This window comes from Polypterus senegalus, chromosome 7 (genome assembly GCF_016835505.1).
Source record: "Polypterus senegalus isolate Bchr_013 chromosome 7, ASM1683550v1, whole genome shotgun sequence".
Classification (NCBI taxonomy): domain Eukaryota; kingdom Metazoa; phylum Chordata; class Cladistia; order Polypteriformes; family Polypteridae; genus Polypterus; species Polypterus senegalus.
The window spans coordinates 65678399-65702004 of NC_053160.1; the positions used below are offsets into that span (position 1 = coordinate 65678399).

At 39.5% G+C, this 23606-nt stretch overlaps 1 protein-coding gene across 2 annotated transcripts in view; it reads left to right on the plus strand.

Annotated features, from left to right (window-relative positions):
- Nucleotides 1-23606, plus strand: part of psd3l (pleckstrin and Sec7 domain containing 3, like) — a 579632-nt gene that overhangs the window by 230598 nt on the left and 325428 nt on the right. For both annotated transcript variants that reach the window (XM_039758767.1, XM_039758768.1), the window contains one exon: nt 7153-7638. In XM_039758767.1, coding sequence (XP_039614701.1) covers nt 7153-7638 — 486 coding nt within the window. The remainder of the gene's footprint in view (nt 1-7152; nt 7639-23606) is intronic.

Below are 23606 nucleotides of genomic sequence, written 5' to 3' on the forward strand. Positions count from 1 at the left end.
ATCAAGCATGGAAGAAAGGGGAGTAGAAAATAGAAAGCTTACAGAAGAAGGAAAGGAGAGAACAGAAGGAGTGAATGGAGGATAAAATGAGAGAAGAACAGAGATGGAGAGAGAGAACACTTGTGTTGAAAGAAGTGAGAGGCAGGTGTTAGGATGTAAGCTTCAGGGCTGCGTCAGCCGGAAGCTGAGAAAGGGGTGCTCCCACTGAGTGATTTCCTGGCAGTAGGAGCAGCCTGATATGCGGTGTCTCCCGCATACAGTGAAAGACTGGTGAAGAATTAGGGCTCATATGTATTATGATATAGCTCTGGATTTTAACCTTGTTGTTTTTATTGAATTATTTATTTGGACTATTTTTAACCTTCACTTTCACTGTTGACTTTTTATGGATTATTTACGTGATGAAGATTAGAAGCACTGCACTGTGGAACACTCTTTGTTTGATTTGTATTTAATAAAAGCACTAAGTCACTTTTGCACCTACCCATTGGCTAGATTTATGTGTCCTCATTTGCCCGGCTATCTCAGTATGTCTTTGTGGCCACTTAAGTTTTAGGTGTATGTTCTGTATTTAGAATCTTTATGGCTTGTGCTGTATATTTTTACTTTTGTGTGATTTTGACACTTTCATTACCTTTTCTGAGTTTCTTGATTTGTTGAGCACTCTAAACCATTTCATAAAATGTTAATTATAGTATACTATGTATTTTTGTAGTATGTAATTTTTGTAAGAAAAGCTGGTATTTCATTGACAACTGTTTGTACACCTTTTAGAAGTTCTAAATTTTGTCTTTCAATGGAAATAGTTGCTCAAAATGAAATTTATTATGTTTAACCTTTAAATTTAATGCCATATTTTTTAACAAAAGTTTTATGAGCATAGTGAAAAACCATTAAAATGCGTTAGTCAGGTGCTAAGAAAGTGCCATAGATGTGACACCTTATATTTAGGTAACTGAGTAATTAATGTAAAATATAAGTACTGGACCACTTGCTGACAATAGATATATTTAACTTTTTTGAAAGTATTTTCACAGCCTTGGTGATTGACATGGGGGTGGCACAGTGGGTAGCACTGCTGTCTCACAGTTAGGAGACCCAGGTTCGCTTCCCAGGTCCTCCCTGCGTGGAGTTTGCATGTTCTCCCCGTGTCTCTGTGGGTTTCTTCCATGTGCTCCGGTTTCCCCCCACAGTCCAAAGACATGCAGGTTAGGTGCGTTGGTGATTCTAAATTGTCCCTGGTGTGTGCTTGGTGTGTGTGTGTGTGTGTGCGTGCGCGCGTGCGCCCTACCCGGGGTTTGTTTCCTGCCCTGCGCCCTGTGTTGGCTGGGATTGGCTCCAGCAGACCCCCGTGACCCTGTAGTTAGGATATAGCCGGTTGGATAATAGATGGATGGATGGTGATTGACATATAAAAAGAACCATAATGGGCGATAATGTTAGAGGATTTATTTAGTAGCATTCCATCCCATCTCTTTCATGCACTAATTCTGTTCACCTATCCCTTTTTAGTCAGTCCTTGTCATAAATGTATAGTTCCCAATTGCAGACTTCACTTATGGAGAAAAAATACATGCATTAAATTTACCCATGTGCTGAGTATGTAAAGATGTGGGGCCAGTGTCCCAAATGTGTGTTAAGCCAGCTTGTGTATTTAGTAAAGGGGCCTCATTTTAAAACAATTTATTAAATAATGATAATTAAATCATCCATCAGAATAGTTTTCCATTACACACTGGATGATAACTTACTGGATGACAAGTAAGTTTCATTATCACCCAATTCTTCCATTAGCAATGTGTGCACAAAATATTTAGAAAATTGTGTCCAGCAACACACATTTACTCTCTAAACTCTGTGTTAAATTGTTTTGCGACCAAATAAATGTTCCATCCTATAATTATTGTGACAAACCTTTTCTCTTATTATACTTTTATGTTTATATTGCAGAAATATCTTCCCTTTGTCTGGTTACAGGCTGGATGGCTACCAGTTTTTAGATGGGTCACATCAGGCAGCTTTTTGTGGTACTGTACCACATCAAACAGGCAAAGCAAACCAAGTGTTATTCAATGCCAAAAATATAAATATAAATGTAAAATAAAGGGTCGACAGATAGTTTATGTGCCACACTTTGTGCCTTGGAATCAAATGCTTATGGAGTGGCCAGTTCCTTTTTTAATCTTTTGAGACTCTTTAGCATGGCTTTACTAATAAAATAACAGCACTCTGTATATCTGAGCCACAGTCCTCGTAGCAATGCTGTTTCCTTTAGAGCACCACAAATGTTCCAGATTTAGGTGTTGTACTGCATATGTATACTTCTAGTATGAGTAGAAATCACAAAGTAGGTGACTGCAATAAAATGGCATATGGTAAGAAAATTCAGTTCTTGTGATCAACAGGCCAGAATTCATAAGTTACACCCAAACGTGTTCAGGAAGGTAAATCTTTCTTGTGCGGTGTTGTATACCTGTGAAATAAACTATTATAACTAAATATATTATGTAAAGTTTATCCAACTTGTATACATAACTTGCTGCACATCTATCATTCATCGTCCAACCATTTATTATCCAACCCACTATATCCTAACTACAGGATCACAGGGGTCTGTTGGAGCCAATCCCAGCCAACACAGGGTGCAAGGCAGGAAACAAACCCTGGGCAGGGCGCCAGTCCACCGCAGATCTATCATATAGCCCTAAAGGGAAATGACATTGTTTTAATCAAGAATTAGAGCACAGTTTTATATAGTGAGTTTTATATAGTGATTATAAGTTATATTGACGGTTCCCCTCCTTGAACCGTCACCTTATCGTGGTGGAGGGGTTTGCGTGTCCCAATGATCCTAGGAGCTATGTTGTCTGGGGCTTTATGCCCCTGGTAGGGCCACCCAAGGCAAACTGGTCCTAGGTGAGGGATGAGACAAAGAGCGTTCAACAAACCTCTTATGAAGAATAAAACCTTGGACGACGTTTTCCCTTGCCCGGACGCGGGTCACCGGGGCCCCCCTCTGGAGCCAGGCCTGGAGGTGGGGCTCGATGGCGAGCGCCTGGTGGCCGGGCCTGCACCCATGGGGCTCGGCCGGGCACAGCCCGAAGAGGTAACGTGGGTCCTCCTCCCCATGGGCTCACCACCTATGGGAGGGGCCAAGGAGGTTGGGTGCAGTGTGAGTTGGGTGGTGGCCGAATGCGGGACCTTGGCGGTCTGATCCTCGGCTACAGAAACTGGCTCTTGGGACGTGGAATGTCACCTCTCTGAAGGGGAAGGAGCCTGAGCTAGTGCACGAGGTCGAGAGGTTCCGGCTAGATATAGTCGGACTCACCTCGACGCACAGCTTGGACTCTGGAACCAATCTCCTTGAGAGGGGCTGGACTCTCTACCACTCTGGAGTTGCCCCCGGTGAGAGGCGCTGAGCAGGTGTGGGCATACTTATTGCCCCCCGACTCGGAGCCTGTGCATTGGGGTTTACCCCGGTGGACAAGAGGGTGGCCTCCCCCCGCCCGAAGGGTCCTGACAGTTGTTTGTGCGTATGCACCTAACAGCAGTTTGGAGTATCCACCCTTTTGGAGTCTCTGGAGGGTGCTAGAGGGCATACCTTCTGGGGATTCCCTCGTTTTGCTGGGAGACTTCAATGCTCACGTGGGCAATGACAGTGAGACCTGGAAGGGCGTGATTGGGAGGAATGGCCCCCCCGATCTGAACCCGAGCGGTGTTTTGTTATTGGACTTCTGTGCTCGTCACGGATTGTCCATAACGAACACCATGTTCAAGCATAAGGGTGTTCATATGTGCACTTGGCACCAGGACACCCTAGGCCTCAGGTCGATGATCGACTTTGTGGTCGTGTCGCCGGACTTGCGCCATATGTCTTGGACACTTGGGTGAAGAGAGGGGCGGAGCTGTCAACTGATCACCACCTGGTGGTGAGTTGGCTTCGATGGTGGGGGAAGATGCCGGTCAGACCTGGTAGGCCCAAACGTGTTGTGAGGGTCTGCTGGGAACGGCTGGCAGAGTCCCCTGTCAGAAGTAGCTTCAACTCCCACCTCCGGCAGAACTTCAACCACGTCCCGAGGGAGGTGGGGGACATTGAGTCCGAATGGGCCATGTTCCGTGCCTCTATTGTTGAGGCGGCTGACCGGAGCTGTGGCCGCAAGGTGGTCGGTGCCTGTCGTGGCAGCAATCCCGAACCCGTTGGTGGACACCGCGTGAGGGATGCCGTCAAGCTGAAGAAGGAGTCCTATAGGACTTTTTTGTCCTGTGGGTCTCTGGAGGCAGCTGATAGGTACCGCAGGCCAAGCGAACGCTGGCCGGTTGTTGCTGAGGCAAAAACTCGGGCGTGGGAGGAGTTTGGAGAGGTCATGGAGGGGGAAGCAGTGCAGTGTCAACACCGTATATGGTGGGGATGGTGGCTGCTGACCTCGACTCGGCGCTAGGGTCGGTGGGAGGAGTACTTCAAGACCTCCTCAATCCCACTAACATGCCTTCCACGAGGAAGCAGAGCCTGGGGACTCTGAGGTGGGCTCTCCCATCTCTGGGACTGAAGTCACCGAGGTGGTCAAAAACTCCTTGGTGGCAGGGCCCGGGGTGGATGAGATACCCGAGTTCCTTAAGGCTCTGGATGTTGTAGGACTGTCTTGGTTGACACGCCTCTGCAACATCGCATGGACATCGGGACAGTGCCTCTGGATTGGCAGACCGGGGTGGTGGTCCCCCTCTTTAAAAAGGGGACCGGAGGGTGTGTTCCAACTATAGAGGGATCACACTCCTCAGCCTCCCTGGAAAAGTCTATTCGGGGATTCTGGAGAGGAGGGTCCGTCGGATAGTCAACCTCGGATTCAGGAGGAACAGTGTGGTTTTCGCCCTGGTCGCTGAACAGTGGACCAGCTCTTCACCCTTAGCAGAGTCCTGGAGGGTGCATGGGAGTTTGCCCGACCAGTCTACATGTGTTTTGTGGACTTGGAAAAGGCATTCGACCGTGTCCCTCGGGAATCCTGTGGGGGTGCTCGGGAGTATGGGGTACCGGACCCCTGATAAGAGCTGTTGGTCTCTGTACAACCGTGTCAGAGCTTGGTCCGCATTGCCGCAGTAAGTCGAGCCCGCTTCCAGTGAGAGTTGGCCTCCGCCAGGGCTGCCCTTTGTCATCGATTCTGTTCATAACTTTTATGGACAGAATTTCTAGGCGCAGCCAGGGTGTTGAAGGGGTCCGTTTGGTGGACTCAGGATTGGGTCACTGCTTTTGCAGATGATGTTGTCCTGTTTGCTTCATCAGGCCGTGATGTTCAGCTCTCTGGATCGGTTCGAGTGTGAAGCGGCTGGGATGAGAATCAGCACCTCCAAATCCGAGAGCATGGTCCTCAGCCGGAATAGGGTGGAGTGCCCTCTCAGGGTTGGGGAGAGATCCTGCCCCAAGTGGAGGAGTTCAAGTATCTCGGGTCTTGTTCATGAGTGAGGGAAGAATGGAGGGTGAGATCGACAGGCGGATCGGTGCGGCATCCGCAGTGATGCGGGCTCTGCATCGGTCTGTCGTGGTGAAAAAGGAGCTGAGCCGTAAGGCAAAGCTCTCAATTTACCAGTCGATCTACGCTCCTACCCTCACCTATGGTCATGAGCTATGGGTAGTGACCGAAAGAACGAGATCGCGAATACAAGCGGCTGAAATGAGTTTCCTCCGCAGGGTGTCTGGGCTTTCCCTTAAAGATAGGGTGAGAAGCTCAGTCATCCGGGAGGGGCTCAGAGTAGAGGAGTCAGATGAGGTGGCTCGGGCATCTGATCAGGATGCCTCCTGGACGCCTCCCTGGTGAGGTGTTCCGGGCACGTTCAACCGGGAGGAGGCCCCGGGGAAGACCCAGGACACGCTGGAGGGACTATGTCTCCCGGCTGGCCTGGGAACGCCTTTGGATTCTCCCGGAAGAGCTGGAAGAAGTGGCCGGGAGAGGGAAGTCTGGGCCTCTCTGCTTAAGCTGCTGCCCCCGCGACCCGACCTCGGATAAGCAGAAGAGGATGGATGGATGGATGGATGGATGAAGTTATATTGCAAACCTGACATCCTCTGGTCTTGAAGCATACAAACAATAAACTTTAGAAAAAATGTTGTCAAAAACCAGGTTTTCACTGAGAAAGAATATTCATGAAAGCATGGATTTATCTCTTTCACAACAACTAAATTAAAGTGTTATGTTTCAGTTAACAAACAATAGTGTACTTTTGTAGACAGGAAGAATATTTTAACTTTTTTGCTTTGGAGGTTGCCTCATTTGGATGCAGTGGTAATTTTAGTCATGCTTTCTATTTTTTCTTCTAGTTCCATAATGATACAGTATCTGAGACTGCCTTACTTTTAGTGTCTGACTTGTTGAAGTCTTGTGCATCATTCCTCTCTTGTTAGGCTTCATGTTTCAGTCTTTCAAAGGCAGCTTCACATAAAGGGTATTCAGTTTTGGGAGGTAGGGAGGGATAGAATGAAGATGTCATCCCCTCCCTTTGAAGATAATGATGTCCTTCTGGCCTGGTCTGACAACAATATTTATCACGCAAGCAGATAATTCTCTGCTTTGTAAGCATATATAGCAGCTAAGAAGTGTAGATTACGTGTTCCAGAAGTGGGTGTATCTCTTACCTCTAGTGAATGAGTTAATTAATGATTTTTGTTTTGCTCTCAAGCGTTGCAAGAGAAAGAAAAAAATGTCTTAATTGTTGTAAGATTTTTTTCTGTTCAACATTTTCTTTTTCTGTTATCAAGCAAGCATAGTGTAATTTTACAGCATGGAGTACAGGGTGGGAAGTAACCCAGCCTAGGACAAAATTATATGCAGGCTGCGCACACAGACATACACATAGCTAGTTTAGACTCATTAGCCAATCTGTCCATGTTTTTGAGCCGTGGAAGTAAAACCAGAGTATTTAAAGAAATAGCTATACAGACACACGCACAATGTGCAAAGTATATCCAAAATGCAGCCAGGCAGCAGCTAGCTACTGTGGTACCACTATATTTTTCTACAGCAATTAAATATTTATTTCTTTTTAACTAATCACATATAGCATTATGATTAAATCAATGTAATACCCTGATTTTATGTCAACAATTTAAGTACATTTATAATGTTCTGTGTTTTAGAATTTTAATCAGATTGCTTTACATTTCAGGCCTTTGGATGAAAAGGATGATGAAGAGAACCTGCTACAAGGAACTTTGAGTGAGGACACAACTGATGTTTTTAGCTCACAATTTGAAAACATTTTGGAATCTCAACACTCCAAAGTCACCTTATATTGTAGTATGGATTCCTTGGATGCTTTATCATCTGCGGATGAATCAGAAACTCACTTCAGCTTTGATTTACCTCTCACACCAATGATCCAGCAACGTATTAAAGAAAATAATGACTTTCTGGAGAACTCATTGCATGTTGGACCACAAGAGATACTGCGTGTGGCTACCAATAAGAGGAAAGGAAAGGAGTACTTAGAGATAACTTCATCTTTCCTTGAGGTTAGGACAAGTTCTTCAGTAAGTAGCAGCAAATCGGATGACACCATCAAGAGAACATCTTTAGAGCCCTTTGCAAATGGCATTCGGGAAGATGATAGCACCAACAGGAGAGATTTACATGACCTAAGTAACTGCTCAAGGTTAGTTCAGCATTTTTTTAAAGCTATGAATACTGTTGTGAATCTTGTCACACTAAACCAGCGAATTGTTCTCTTTTATTGTGCTCAGCAACCAGTAAATGGGCACGCTCCAATGCAGTGTTTTTAATTGCAATCAATGGTTAATGGATCAGCTCTGTTTTCAGTCCCTTGCAGTATAGAATTTTGAAACTATGGCACTTCTGCTACATTGCTCCTTTAAGATATTATCTAGACCCTTTATAGCAGAAACCACTGTATTTCACTGTTTACTGATTTGTCAAAAAGTTTTTGACACAGTTGAATGTTCCATTATGTAGACTGTTTAGTATTTAGCACAACGTTGTGGTGATTTGGTGTTAAAACTAGGGCTGCTTATTAATCACCATTAATATGTGAGATTAATGAGGTAATCACATTTTTGACCATGCTTCACACTGCTCTGATCGGTAGTCAATTGGAGGTCAGGTCACTAAATACAAAAAAGAGAAGAAAAAATAAATTGTGATATGTTCGATTTGAGTGCCAAGATCTCATTCTGTTAAGCGGAAAAATTAAAGTTCATAAAAAATAGCATCCCTTGAACTGACCATTTATCCATCTATACATCCATCTATCCATTTTCTGACAACTTATTCGGGTCCAGGTCACAGGGTCACCAGCCTAAGCAAAGATGTTCTCACATCCCTTTTCCCTGCCACCTTCTCCAACTCCTCCAGGAGGGATCTGGAGGCATTCTTAGACCAGCTGAGTGATATAATCTCTCCAGGTTGTCCTGGGTTGGCTCCGAGGTCTTCTTCTAGTTGGAGATATGTCCCCAGGGAGGCATCCTAATCAGAAGCTGAACTACCTCCTGTTCCTCCTTTTGATATAGAAGAGCAACGGTACTACATTGAGCTCTCCACAAATGTCTCTACTCCTCAGTCTGCATGTACAGTTGTGCTTGAAAGTTTGTGAACCCTTTAGAATTTTCTAGATTTCTGCATAAATATGACCTAAAACATCATCAGATTTTCACTCAAGTCCTAAAAGTAGATAAAGAGAAACCAGTTAAACAAATGAGACAAAAATATTATACTTGGTCATTTATTTATTAAGGAAAATGATCGAATATTACATATTTGTGTGTGGCAAAAGTATGTGAACCTTTGCTTTCAGTATCTGATGTGACCCCCCTTTGCCGCTATAACTGCAACTAAACGTTTCTGGTAACTTTTGATCATTCCTGCACACACACCGGCTTAGAGGAATGTTAGCTCATTTTCCCGTACAGAACAGCTTCAACTCTGGGATGTTGGTGGGTTTCCTCACATGAACTGCTCGCTTCAGGTCCTTCCACAACATTTCAATTGGATTAAGATCAGGACTTTGACTTGGCCATTCCAAAACATTAACTTTGTTCTTCTTTAACCATTCTTTGGTAGAACGACTTGTGTGGTTAGGGCTGTTGTCTTGCTGCAAGACCCACCTTCTCTTGAGATTCAGTTCATGGCCAGATGTCCTGACATTTTCCTTTAGAATTCTCTGATATAATTCATTGTTCCATCAATGAAGGCAAGCCGTCCTGGCAGAGATGCAGAAAAACAGACCCAAACCATGATACTACCACCACCATGTTTCACAGATGGGATAAGGTTCTTATGCTGGAATGCAGTGTTTTCCTTTCTCTAAACATAACACTTTTCATTTAAACCAAAAAGTTCTATTTTGCTCTCAAACTCTCCACAAAACATTCTTCCAATAGCCTTCTGGTTTGTCCACGTGATCTTTAGCAAAGTGCAGATGAGCAGCAATGTTTTTTTTGGAGAGCAGCGGCTTTCTCCTTGCAACCCTGCCATGCACACCATTGTTGTTCAGTGTTCTTCTGATGGTGGACTCATGAACATGAACATTAGCCAATATGAGAGAGGCCTTCAGTTGCTTAGAAGTTACCCTGGGGTCCTTTGTGACCTCGCTGACTATTACTATTTTATTACTATTAAATATTATGTATTATTTTTCATCTTGATATCATTCTAAAGACAATATTATTGACAGAACCAATCAAGGTGCTAGACTAATTTGTGATATGGCTCATAAAAAAATTACTTTGAGCCCGTGACAGATTAGTGTTTCACTGTTTATACAGTTGTTTGAGTTATGCAAAACTTTTCAATAAACCGAGTGGAGTGTTTATTAAAACTGTTTTGTGCAAGAAAGTGATCACTGAGATATTCCTGCTTTATAGAAAAAAAGAACACATGAAGGAAATATGTAAAAGTTTGATTAATATTCAGTTAATTTTGATCAAAATTTTAATTGTGCAATTATTTCCAATTAAATTTTATCATCATACAACGGCCCTAGTAAAAGCTGTTTTTTCCTGTAGTGTCCAAATATGTTTAAGTTCATGGCTTGCAGGTATTTTCAGGTGGAGTAAATTTTTTGTTTAATTTACTTTTCCATTTATATCAAATGCTAGTATTCACCTTAATGGTGGAAATAAAGATCTGTTCCGGCCTACAAAATGCCTTCCAGGTGCACAACACTTTTACCCACAACTCATTTTAGGCTGCATTGCATAAAGTTACCCTGTCACTGAACTCAGGGAAGTCTAAAGTCATACACATCTTTAGAACATAAATAATGCCTCTCTTGGCCACAGAGAAAAATTGTCGTTGTTAGTTTTATGCTGATTACTTAGTCATTTACTCAGTCTCCATCTACTTTTCCTTGTAAATGTTACTACATTATGTATGGAAATGAACCAAGTTGGACAAACCAGACCACACTGAAACCATCTGAAGGCTCTTATGGGATATTTCCTGACCATTTAAGAGAGTCTCCCCAATGTGTTCAGGCCTTGGGTTTTGTCACAGTGATCAAGACATCACAGAGTCATTCTCATGACATAACCAAACCAACTCAGCTAGAGCCTCTTCATTTTATTTTCACATCCAGGCCACCTTGACTGGTTCCTATTTATTGTAATCTTAATAAGTGCAGATCCACTGTTGTGACTGGTAGTTGTAAAATAAAGATCGGATCATTTTATCAAAAAATAACGAAGTTATTTTTGTTGCATAAAAATACGCTTTTAGATATTTCACTACCAAAGAAATTACAGGTAAGTTAATGTAACTTAACACAGAAGGGGCACTCTGGGATTCTCTGTAAGACTGAGTTAAAAAAGTAACAGTGTGTGTGTTTTTGTCAGAGAAGGAATGAGGCCCAGCTTGTGGAAAGATATCATTTTAGCAGAGGAGCCCCATTACATTAAACAGATGCTTGATAAATATTAGGGAGGCTGCATTTAAGTAGGTGTGCAAGAATGCACAAGTGTGTGAGGCAGAGCCTTTTTAAATAGGAATGCTAGAGACTGTGTTTGTGAGACCCTGCCTGCATACAGTAAGTGTAGTGATTTTGTGTGCGGAGAAATGAATCAGACTTAACTGTCAGTAGGAAATGTGGCTACTGACCAGAGTGAGTTAAAGTGGAAGGCTGTTATGTAGAATCAGAAATATACATAAGGATAAGTTCAATATTTTTCAAGTCCAAGCTATTTCTATGCCAAAGCCATCATGGTTGAGTTTTTACATGTTCCCTGGGCACACCCCTAATACTGCCACAACAAACAGAATGATACAGAATCTTATTGCTGCCACCATAAAAATGTATTGTTTTATTTTGCAATAACTACTAGTGCCTACTGCTACTGGCATCATCATTCATGCACATTACTTATAGTCTAGAAACAGCACGTAAGAAAGAGGTTTTGCACAATTATAGCAGTCAAGTGATAAGAACAGAACAGACATAACATTTAGTTTTAATCATGTTAAAGTTTAGTAAGTTTTAGTATAGATGTTCTAACATAGGCAGAGTGGTAGTGCAGAGCTGTCATTTCTGCCTCACAGCACCAATGGTGCTTAAGTGTATTTACATTGATTGGAATCAATCAGTGTGTTTAGCTGTGGAAGATTACCTGTTTTAATACTGAGTACTGGAAATGTGTCAGTAGTACTTACCAATTACCGAAGGTGTGTTAGTCCTTCATGTGCTGTGAAGTAACTTACATTCACCCCCTTTTTTCCAGGTGTACATCTTGTTATGTATGGAAGTATAAAGACACTGTGACCGTATCCTAGTGTGCCATTTGCTGAAAAGTAACTTTTTATGCCTAAACTTTACTTTTTTTTATAAGTACTTATTAAGAAGTACATTTACCTCTAAGGTCAATTTATGGAGTGAAAAATATGGCTGGCAGCAGCATGGTGGCATGCTGTGAAGGAAAGCAATGTTGACCATTCAAGTCAGGGGTGTCACCCCGCTTAAACCCTCAAGTTCTGGCAAGCTAACATCCAAGCGTTACTTTGTGCCTGCCGAGGTAAAGACATCTGTTTAATATGCATGGGTTGTGTGTAAGCCAGTTGTGCAGAAGAGACACTTGAAGTCTCTGACAAATTCGAAAAGTTCCTGAAAGTGGATTTATGCAGGTATGCCTGCAGGTGACAACATGTGTGCATTGAAAGATGCTGAAATATAGGAGACAATCCACTGAAAGAGAAGCTCTGTGAGGTGGACGTTATGATGGTGTAATTGATTGCTTGCGCCAGGTTGACGCGTGATGTGATTGGTTAGATAAATGTGGCCTGGCAAATGAAATGAAAAAACAACTAATGTTTGTGGGTGGGCTTCTATAAAGAGATTGCAATACAGAACAAATTTCTTTTTCATTTATTTATATACTGCAGATTTGTTCAAGGCTTTTAATTGTGTATAAAAAGAATTGTTTGCTTGTTTGTTTTCTACTGTATTGTTTTGTGTCAGTTATTATTTAGAAGCCACTGTAGATAGTGTTCAGCTTTACTGTCACTTAGTTTTGCTTTTTATTGTGTATTATGTATACATATTCTGTGTCGTTGCAGGGGACTGCATTTAACTTTAAATTTTTGAGAACAAAACTCTTGAATATTGTTTTGCTGGTACAGCAAATAAGGAATATTTGTTTTTGAACAATTGCTGACTTTTGTGCTACCATTTTAGCACTAGTGGTCTGCTTAGGTGCATCTGCAGATGCTCAGAGTTTGCAAATCTATGCAGAGATGCCAGTACACAGGGTGTTACATTTGGTAACAGCAGAGGGATGAGTGGTGAGAGTTTGATTTTGGTTTTTTTTTGGCGTACACACAAAAGTCTGTTTTTTGACATACAATTTGGCTCTGTTGAAGCAGCCTTTGAGCAAAGTTAACAGAGCAATGACAAGGGCTGGAGAATAAACCACCAGCACAGGAGATGTGTGAACACTAAAGGCACTACTGAGGTGGTGCATGCTAGAATTTTTATAACACTGGTCCATTCGGGCATGTTTACAGATGCCTGGAGTTTCTGAATCTGAGTAGAAGTGCCAGTGCATGGAACATTATTGAGATTTTTTTTTTTTCAGTCTTAATTGTCTTGTTGCCTACAGCACAGGAATACCGATTCACATCTGCTTATCAGCATTTAGCAATTTCAGTATGAGTGCTTGGAGATACTTTTTTGAGGTAAAAGTATACCCTGGAGGAAACTGCGCTGCTGGGACTGAAAGGAAGACAAGTAGCGAGGTGAATTCTACAGCTGCTCTCCTTTTAAAATGGCTGAATCACAAAAGTTTTGCTCTTCTTGACTTTTCATTCCTAAAACAACATGGAAATACTATTTTGCAATAAGTATACAATCTTGAAATCCGGATCAATACCCAATAATCCCACTTGGGTTGAAAGATGGATGTATGCATGAAGTGTAAGGCTTTTGTTTTTATGTTTGGACCATTTTAAAGTACAAAAACAGTATAGTTGTTTCTAAAAAAAAAAAAAAACAAAAACAAAACAATGCTTCACTCTAGAACAAAATTTTATGTGGGAAATTAATATATACCATGATCATCAAGAAATAAGTTCAATTTGAAAATATTTAACTTTTCCTTCAAATGAGGATCACAGACAACAATTGTGTGTTGAGTTTTTATTTATATATCTAAATAATATTACATTTAATAATATTTAAAAATTCATTTATAATAATAATTTCATTTATAAACAAATTAATGTTAGTTTTAATTTGTAAAGCAATGATGAAGTGATCTCTAATAATAGTCTTTTATTGACCATATACCTAATGATGATGGCACCTTTTTAAGGCTTTGCAAATGAGGCAAAATCAGAAATGTTATTTGAAAGGGTAACCCAAAATGAATAATAGTTTTTCCAAAGCAATTGAGCTCTTTGTTTCTGAAATAAAAAGTGGAGGCTGAAAAATGTGCTTCATCGCAAACCAAGTCACTTTCAGCTCTGTACCAAAAGGCATGTGGACATAATTACAGGGAAAACTAAAAACTGTTTTAGCCAAGAAAATGTATATTTATGCAAGACACTAGCCTGTAACTTTCTGATAGGTTTTAATCTGTATAGGGATTGTAATACGAAATGGAATTTTCCTTTCCCTGAGTTTTAGTAATAATCCAAGGAATAAAATAACACTGTAACGCAAACGTTAAAATCATTAAAATCATTAAAGTCATGAACACACCCACATTCATGTTCCAGGACTAATTTGAAATAATATGCAGAGACCAAATAATATACTAAAGATAAAAAATGCTCAAGCTGCGGTTGAGATGTTGGCTTCTGTAAATTCTCTTTTCCAAATTATTTTAATGTCTTGTGAAAGAAGGAAACAGAATGGTTTGTGAAATGAGGGGTTCAAATAATATTCATGTTTTGTTGTTTAAATGATAACAACATTCCAAAATTTCTGTGTATTTCACAAACGCAAACAGAGTAGCATGGCATAAGATGACTTCTCTGAAGTAATGGACCTTAGAAATAAAGCATTTATGACAAAATCAACCTTGGAAAATCTTTCTCGGTACCTGCATAGAATTCATCTTAGCAGTTGTATTTTATTTTTTAATACTGCTTACTTAACTTGTGTTATGTTTTGTGCAGAGACATTAATTTAATAATTGATATGAGTAAACTGAGGTTCAACCTCCTTCATTTGAAAGATTTTTCAGTATGATGGAGGGAGTATCTTTGTTAAAGGAACAGTCCACCCAGAAATGACATATATTTTTTTTTACATATTACTTACCCCATGTAGTTTGTAGTGATGGCCGCGAAAATTGTTTAACCTTGTGTGTTCATTCAGAACAGAGATTAAAAAAAAAGTTTTTGATTTTACAGAATTCTGTGTTGACTAACTGGGGACAACAGCAAACAATATGAAACACCCATGAAAAAATGTTACTTTACTCGTGTCGCATAATCCACATGTGAAGTCATCTAGTCATATGCTTACTACCTCACAAATTATTTTTTGTCAGAAACTTTTTTTTTTTAATCTTTGTTCTCCATGAAAGCATAATATTACAATTTTATCTCTACCATTACTACAGACTAAATGGGGTAACATGTAAAAAAATTATATAATTTTTGGGTTGGGTATTCCTTTAAAGTGCTGGGAACATGAATTACCCACTGGGCTTTGAATTTAATACTTACCTGTGAAAATGGGCATTATTTAGCAATGTTCTTGACATTAAAAAGACACAGTATTCAGTTTCAGTAGGTCTGTTGTGCATTAAGAAAAGATTCCCCACATCACCACCATTAATCTGTACCATTGAGCCAATAAAGGATGGACCCATGGGTTCATGCTTTTTGCACTAAATTCTGTCTCTGCTCTGTTGTCTGCATGGCATAGTAGAAATCACGATTCCTCAAACTGGGTGACATTTTTCCAAGTATCTCTTATACAAAATTTATAATTTAAAATTATACAAAAATAAAATGTTGCTCTGATAGTGGCCTTCAGCTCTTCTGAATTGTTGGGTCTGGCGTATTGCATCTTCCTCTTCACAATACCCCATAGATTTTCTATGGGGTTAAGGTCAGGCAAGTTTGCTGGCCAATCAAGAACAGGGATACCATGGTCCTTAAACCAGGTACTGGTAGCTTTGGCACTTTGTGCAGGTGCCAGGTCCTATTGGAAAATGAAATCTGCATCTCCATAAAGTTCGTCAGCAGCAGGAAGCATGAAGTGCTCTAAAACATCCTGGTAGATGGCTGCGTTGACCTTGGACCTCAGAAAACACAATGGACCAACACCAGCAGATGACATGGCACCCCAAACCATCACTGACTGTGGAAACTTTACACTGGACCTCAAGCAAGATGGATTCTGTGCCTCTTCTCTCTTCCTCCAGACTCTGGGACCTTGATTTCCAAAGGAAATGCAAAATTTACTTTCATCAGAGAACATAACTTTGGACCACTCAGCAGCAGTTTTGTCTTTAGCCCAGGCGAGACGCTTCTGACGCTGTCTCTTGTTCAAGAGTGGCTTGACACAAGGAATGCGACAGCTGAAACCTATGGCGTTATTTCAGTGCCACTATTCTGAGCACACGTAAAAAAATATTGAGCGCACGTAAAAAAAGATTGCAAGTGCAAGTGTTGCATTTTGAAGAGAAATTTATTTTGAGCGTACAAAAGCTGAATTTGAGTGAACAAAATTCATTGCTGCGTGCAAAAAATGTATTTCAGTGTTTGCGCTTATCCATAAACACACACACAATAGCACCCCCTCTCGCTCAGTTTTTTCATTTGCGCTTGCTCGCAATGTGTTGCTTGCGCCACAACATTCTCTGCTGCAAGCGCCAACTCTCTGTACACCGCTATAAGTGTGCTACAAAACCAACCAATCACAGACTTGGTTTCAAAATTCTGATTGGCTCTTACGGTCTCCAATCAGCTCGCTAGCTGCTGCATTCCGAAACAGTCCAAATGTAGCTAAATCCAGCTAAACTCAATTAAACCCCAATTTGCGGATAATATCTTTAATTATTTTATTTTAAAATATATTATTTGTTAAGACTATCGTTGGTGTAGTATAATGTAGTTGCATTATACAACCATGCCAACTGACTGTTTCCGGAATGCAGCAGCTAGCGAGCTGATTGGAGACCGTAAGAGCCAATCAGAATTTTTGAAACCAAGTCTGTGATTGGTTGGTTTTGTGGCACACTTATAACGGTGTACAGAGAGTTGAGCGCTCGCAGCAGAGAATGTTGTGAGCGCAAGCAACACATTGCGAGCAAGCGCAAATGAAAAAACTGAGCGAGAGGGGGTGCTATTGTGTGTGTGTGTATATGGATAAGCGCAAACACTGAAATACATTTTTTGCACGCAGCAATGAATTTTGTTCACTCAAATTCAGCTTTTGTACGCTCAAAATAAATTTCTCTTCAAAATGCAACACTTGCACTTGCAATCTTTTTACGCGCCAATATTTTTTACGTGTGCTCAGAATAGTGGCACTGAAATAACGCCATAGAAACCCACGTCTTGCATACGTCTGTGCGTGGTGGTTCTTGACGCACTGACTCCAGCTGCAGTCCACTCTTTGTGAATCTCCCCCACAGTTTTGAATGGGTTTTGTTTCACAATCCTCTCCAGGGTGTGGTTATCCCTATTGCTTGTACACTTTTTTCTACCACATCTTGTCCTTCCCTTCGCCTCTCTATTAATGTGCTTGGACACAGAGCTCTGTGAACAGCCAGCCTCTTTAGCAATGACCTTTTGCCTCTTGCCCTCCTTGTGCAAGGTGTCAATGGTCATCTTTTGGACAACTGGTAAGTCAGCAGTCTTCCCCCTGATTGTGTAGCCTACAGAACTAGACTGAGAGACCATTTAAAGGCTTTTGCAGGTGTTTTGAGTTAATTAGCTGATTAGAGTGTGGCACCAGGTGTCTTCAATATTGAACCTTTTCACAATATTCTAATTTTCCGAGATGCTGAATTTGGGACTGTCATTAGTTGTCAGTTATAATCATCAAAATTAAAAGAAAAAAGCATTTGAAATACATCAGTCTGTGTGTAATGAATGAATCTAATGTACAAGTTTTACTTTTTGAATGGAATTACTGAAATAAATCAACTTTGTCATGATATTCTAATTTTATGACCGGCACCTGTATGTTTAAGCTCAGAATATACAAAAGTATGGATTCCCCCTTATTGATGAATGTTGGTTAAGGTAGGAGTATTAGCTCTAATAGCATATTGTGGCTTGTAAATCCAGTTCTAGCAGAACCATTGTATTGGATTTTTTATTTAACCAGATTATACATCATATACAAGGTCTTTCTTGTTAAAGTCCCGTTTTTACTGTTGCAGAGGCTGTTTGTGGGCCACCAATATTTGTCTGGTTTTCCACTGCCTTGTGAATAGATCTTGGCTTGGGAATATGCTAGCTGTTATATCATAAGAGCACCTGTGGTCATCACAAGTGTAAATTGATATAAAAAAGGGTTTTTGATATGTAGTCATTTGAGTACAACAATAGATATACATTTTAAAATTTTAAGAGCAGTTCTCTGTCCTGTCTACATTGACAAACAACTACCTATCATTTTCAAGAATGCTTTAGCATGGTGTGCATCAGATGACAGTTACAGTTGAATCTGTTTACAAAGGCAGTTTTATACAACTGTAAATGGATGAGCCTTCCATCTTGATCATCCACTCCTAATCAACTGATTTATTTTTTTTCCTGAAACAGGCAATAATAGAATGAGGAAAGACATTAAAAGTACATACGTTCATGCTCATGTTCAAAGTATACTGTCCAATAAATACAACTGTTCTGACATTTATCTAAATGGGGCAGACATCTATAATAGTGATCTCTAACTCAAATAACATTCAGTAAGAGATGTAGCAGCAGAAAAATTATTTTAAAGAAAGGCCTATTTTTGTCTGCATGACTAAAGTATTATTAATCCCAACAAACTTGCAGTAATAACATTTAATGTTCAAACATGCAAAGCATAATAAACAGTCCTTATATAGTAATGATAGTTACAACATAATAATAATAATAATCTGTATATATCTCTCTATTATAGAAGAAAATATTGAGACAAGACTATTGCCAGGAGATTTTTTCCCCAAGTCCTGCGAGATGAGACTATTGCCAAGAGATTTTTTCAAGTCCCGTCCTCCAATCAATGTGAATGCTTTTGTCAGACACAGTTCCTGCGCTCTCAGCTCTTATAAATATTTATGTTTTCCTCACTTTTAAATTTCCAATAAAAGAAGACTCACTATGTCCAAATCTTATTGAAGAATTTCATCCTGAAGGGTTATCAACAGAAGAAATGAGTACACAGGCTATCCTAGCACCGAGAAACCATGAAGTCAAACGAATTAACGCGTAGATTGTTGATCGGTTACACGGCAAATTGGTTAGATGCATATCAGTAGACTATGCTGAAACAGTTGGTGGTGATGGTGTGTAGGATGAAAACATCAACTTACAATATCCCGTAGAATATCTACAACCATTAACACCATCTGGTCTTCCATCGGCCGAATTACTTTTGAAAGAAGGATGTATCATAATGTTATTGCGTAATTTATGTATGAGTGATGGGCTATGCTATAGGACAAGATTAGTTGTATTCAAAATTGGTCAAACAGTTCTGACATGTAAAATTTTAACAGGCGGCAAGAAAGGTAATGTAGTACATCTTCCACGGATAACATTAGACACCAAAGGAGATCTTGATATGCCATTCATATTAAAATGATTACAGTTTCCCGTTACGATAGCTTTTGCTATGACAATTAACAAATCACAGGGACAAACATTTGAAAAAGTCGGTTTATTTATTAGAGAGAAAGAAATGCTATTCACTCAAGGGCAGTTATACGTTGCGTGGTCACAATGTAACTCCAAACACGGAATCAAAATTCAGTGCGATATTGACAAAAAGTTAATTCCAAATACTGTTTTTACTGAAGTTTTATGTAAAAGTGTAAGTTTAAAATGTATTTGCTTGTTAATTTCAAAGCCAAACAGAATGAAAATGTATAACGCAACGAATACCTCTAACGCAACATGAAACATAAATTCCTTTTGATTTATTATGTTTTACTGTTTTTTACTATGGTTAATTACTCGCTGTAATGTAAAAAAGTTAGGTCTATTATGCATATGTAACAATTCCCATTAAAGTAACAATCTGTTTAAATTGTACGTCCACTTCCCCATATACGAACGGTGGAGACATGAAATGGCTATCATGTAGCACCCGCCCGGGGGTTGGTGAGCAAAGCGAGCAGGGGGCAGAGCTCCCTAGTAAAATACAAAATTGACTGACTGAATTGTCAGCAAAAACAGTATTTTAAATTTAATTTAAAAACTGAAATTATACGTCTAGGGCAGTATATATCTGCCAAGATAGGGCATTTCAATATATCAATATGTAGGAGTAAAAACCCCTGCAATAGAAAAACTACATAATCCAACATCTTAAAATGCTTTGACTGATTTAATTGATATTTAGTGACCAATGGGAACACACAATCCAACTCCTATGTTTTTTTATAGGTCAATAATAATAAGGTAGTGAGTAGGTAATGCTACAGCCCACAGAAAAACAGTGCCAGCCGACTGTTTGGGGATTGTCAATTCATGCAAATGAAGGCTGTCAGCAGAAGTGATGGGTAGAGTACACGAATAGTGGCACTGACCAATAGGGTGGGCGGATGAGTGAAGAACAGGAGGTTTCCAGGACAAAAAGAGATGTGATGACATGTGGCATGGAGATTGAGCAATGAAGTGAAAAGAGGAAAGTTTGGCAAAGCTCAGGAAGACATAGTAAGCAACCATATATAAAACACCCAAACTTACTCACACTTGGTGTAACTCCATAATCCTACATAATCTACACAATTGTACATGGCATCAACTTAAACATTTTAGTGGCACATTAAGATGCAATATTTCAAGTCACAAGTGAGATATTTTCTGAAGGTATATATCTTGGAAACTTGTATTTATCTTCTGAAACTGTGTCCTAGTGTTCAGCATAGAAGTTCCAATCTTTCTAAAACTGCAAACTATTAGCTTTGAAGGAAAAATGTACTCTGAATTTTCCTATTTACATTTTGTTTTATTCCTTTTATACAGGGCACAGGCAAGATGTAGTTTAACATTAAAATCCTGTAAAACCACTATTAAACAGGTTTGAAAAACCATGTCATAAACCTATCATGTTAGATTTTATTTGTATAATCATTGCTAAAGTGACCATACAGATAAGCCCTTAGCCACATTACTACAAATAAAATCTGACATGATAGGTTTATGACATGGTTTTTCAAACCTGCTTTATAGTGCTTATACAGGTTTTTAATGTTATACAAATATAGTTATTAAAGTACATACTGTACACAGTTCAGTACTTGCAATAATATTTGCATTTTGCTTTAATTTTAAAATATTTTTAAAATTATCTTACATAGTTCTGTCAATTATCAATGCACTGTCTCATATTTCTTTCCTGTGATTTAACAAAGCAAGAGGTGAAACACAATTGCATTACATTACATTCAAAAAATGCCCCATAGCCAAATGCTGCAGTTATGTTAAAGTACAACTGAAACCAAGGTGAAATTCTACCTCATAAGTGTTTGAAAAATCTGCTGGTTTAAGCCTAGGGTCTGCACTATATAATTCAGCACATAGACTGCAAGTTATCTATTATGGTACTGACAGAGTTAAAAGGAAACGCCAAGTCATTTTCGAAGAGGATTGCAGACATACATACCCAGTGATTGAATTGCCATTTGGCTGTGAGGAAATCGTACCACACTTATAGCAGGATTGTATGAATAAGCAGAATTTGGTACCTGTGTCCTGCTACGAAAGGAACAACTGCTCCTCTGTCTCCATGTAGGTCAGTGCAGCTACTGAAGGGCAGTCACATGGCCCTGCAAACAGAGGTGATTATTACTGACTTTCCCATTTAGAAGCTCTTATGGGCTCCTTTGTGTCCGGGTGTTTCTCCCATCCTGGCCTATCTGATGCTGAACACGGCTACACTCAGTAAGTCTTGACCTTCAGTATGCATGACATAATCCTTTATCGTCATGACGCTGGCAGGTAGTGCTGTCTACATCCAGAGAGAGCAGACATTGCCTCAGCCCACTTGCTAAGCTCTGCAGTATTTGTGTGAAACAGTTTGCTGGCGTGGGTGATACTAATTTCTTTACTAAGAAAAATGTTGCAAAGTGTCAGATGCATCTTACTGGTTTAATTCTAGTACTTTAAGTACAAAGAGTGTGGGCATCACAATGAAGGCCTATAATACAAATACAGTTTCTAAGAAATGAAGATATGCTTTTAAGCATTTTGATTTATACAAGCACACACACACACACACACATGCACGCTTTTTTTTTTTTAAGTTAATGTTTGTCATTTAATGCATGGTTATAAATACAGAGAGGCAAAATGTAAACATTTGTATATTTAGGAACTTTAAATATATTGTACAATGTGGTTTTGTTTCCAGCTTTGGGAAAGAACAGATCATTATGACTTAGATGTTTACAATCCTTTGTATCTTAAATGCTATGCACAATCGTCTCTAGTATATGTGATGGAGAATAGTTAAGTCTTTGGATTATAATGTATATTTTCATCATAGGCAGATAAAAAATATCTCTATAAAAAATTGAAAAACTTTCATTATTTTTTTACCTGCATTGTTTTTTTAACCTGTTCTGCACACATTTGTTAATTATACCTTAAATTGTTAAGTTATACAAAAGGGTGCATCTGTCGGTTTTGTTGAAAAGTACAGAAGACCTCACTATCATAAATTAAAACATTGTTCCTAGGGCTGCTCATATCAGTAGGTGATTGCTAATATATGTGATGTAGGAGAAGACTTGTGTAGGTTGATTATGTGCCTTTTAAAGTTACCTTTGTGCACAGTAGATTTTAATCTGATTAATTACACTAAAGTTAAACAAATCAAGCAACTAAATAATTTGATGTGCGCCTGGGGTGATTTCTGTGTGATATATGCATGTTTCTACCTTTTTTCCAGGGAAGTTCTGAACATTTCCTTTGTGTGCATTTGGGTCTTGTTTATATCCCTGTATTGCCAGGGATTATATGCCAGTGTAGTCATGTTTGTGTTTGATCGCTCTGAAAAAATGTATTCTTTGACATTGGTATTCATGTCTTTCTATACCACTAGATGCGTGTTACAGATGGTGATATTTTACCTATTTTACTGTTTGATTTTATTTAATGATTAATGATAACAGGAAAATTATCTCAGCAGTAACACAAAAAGCAGAGTCCTTGCATGACAGAGCTGACTTGTGTGTGTCTGCATTTTCCAGTGGTGGCAGCAGTAACCCTACTGATCTGAACTGATAATCTGCAGTTTTTAATAAAACTAGCTTGTCTTTTTTACCTCTGGTTTAAGTAACTTAAGACAGCCTCTGTGCTTTGATACACTCATAATATAGTGATGTGTTCAAAAGAGAAAATGCACAATGTTGTTTCTGTGGCGATACATTACATTTTTTCTGAATAATTTGTTAACATTACAAAATATGCACATGAAACTAACTAATTAACAATTTACTGCACAGATTTGCAAAGCCAACTTTGACCCCTGCAGGACAGCAATGACCCCTGTTACGTTAATTTGATGTATTTATAGTATCAAGCTGACCTTATGATGTAGTGATGCTGTGCTCCTTCCTCTGTATGTGTCACCATTAAATTAAGATGTCATTTTTATTTAAACAATTTTCTACAAGAAAATGTTAACTTCCACATTGGCTGGGACAAGTTTGGCTTCTCATATAAATTGATAAACTTGCTCCCTTTGAGTGGACTTGTTTGCTACTGTCTCTGACTTAGATATTTTAGTAAGTGATTGTTTTAATTAAAAATAGAAAGGTATATATTGAAATAAAGAATGTGCAGGACACTGCTGACTAGCAGTAACTGTGGTTTTAAAAAAATGTTCATTTTATAGGAAGTCAGATTATTTTCAGCTACAGTTTCATGCACTGTACTTTTATACCATGTTTCAAGTCACCTTGACTTTTGAAATACCCCTTTCGTATTACAGAATAC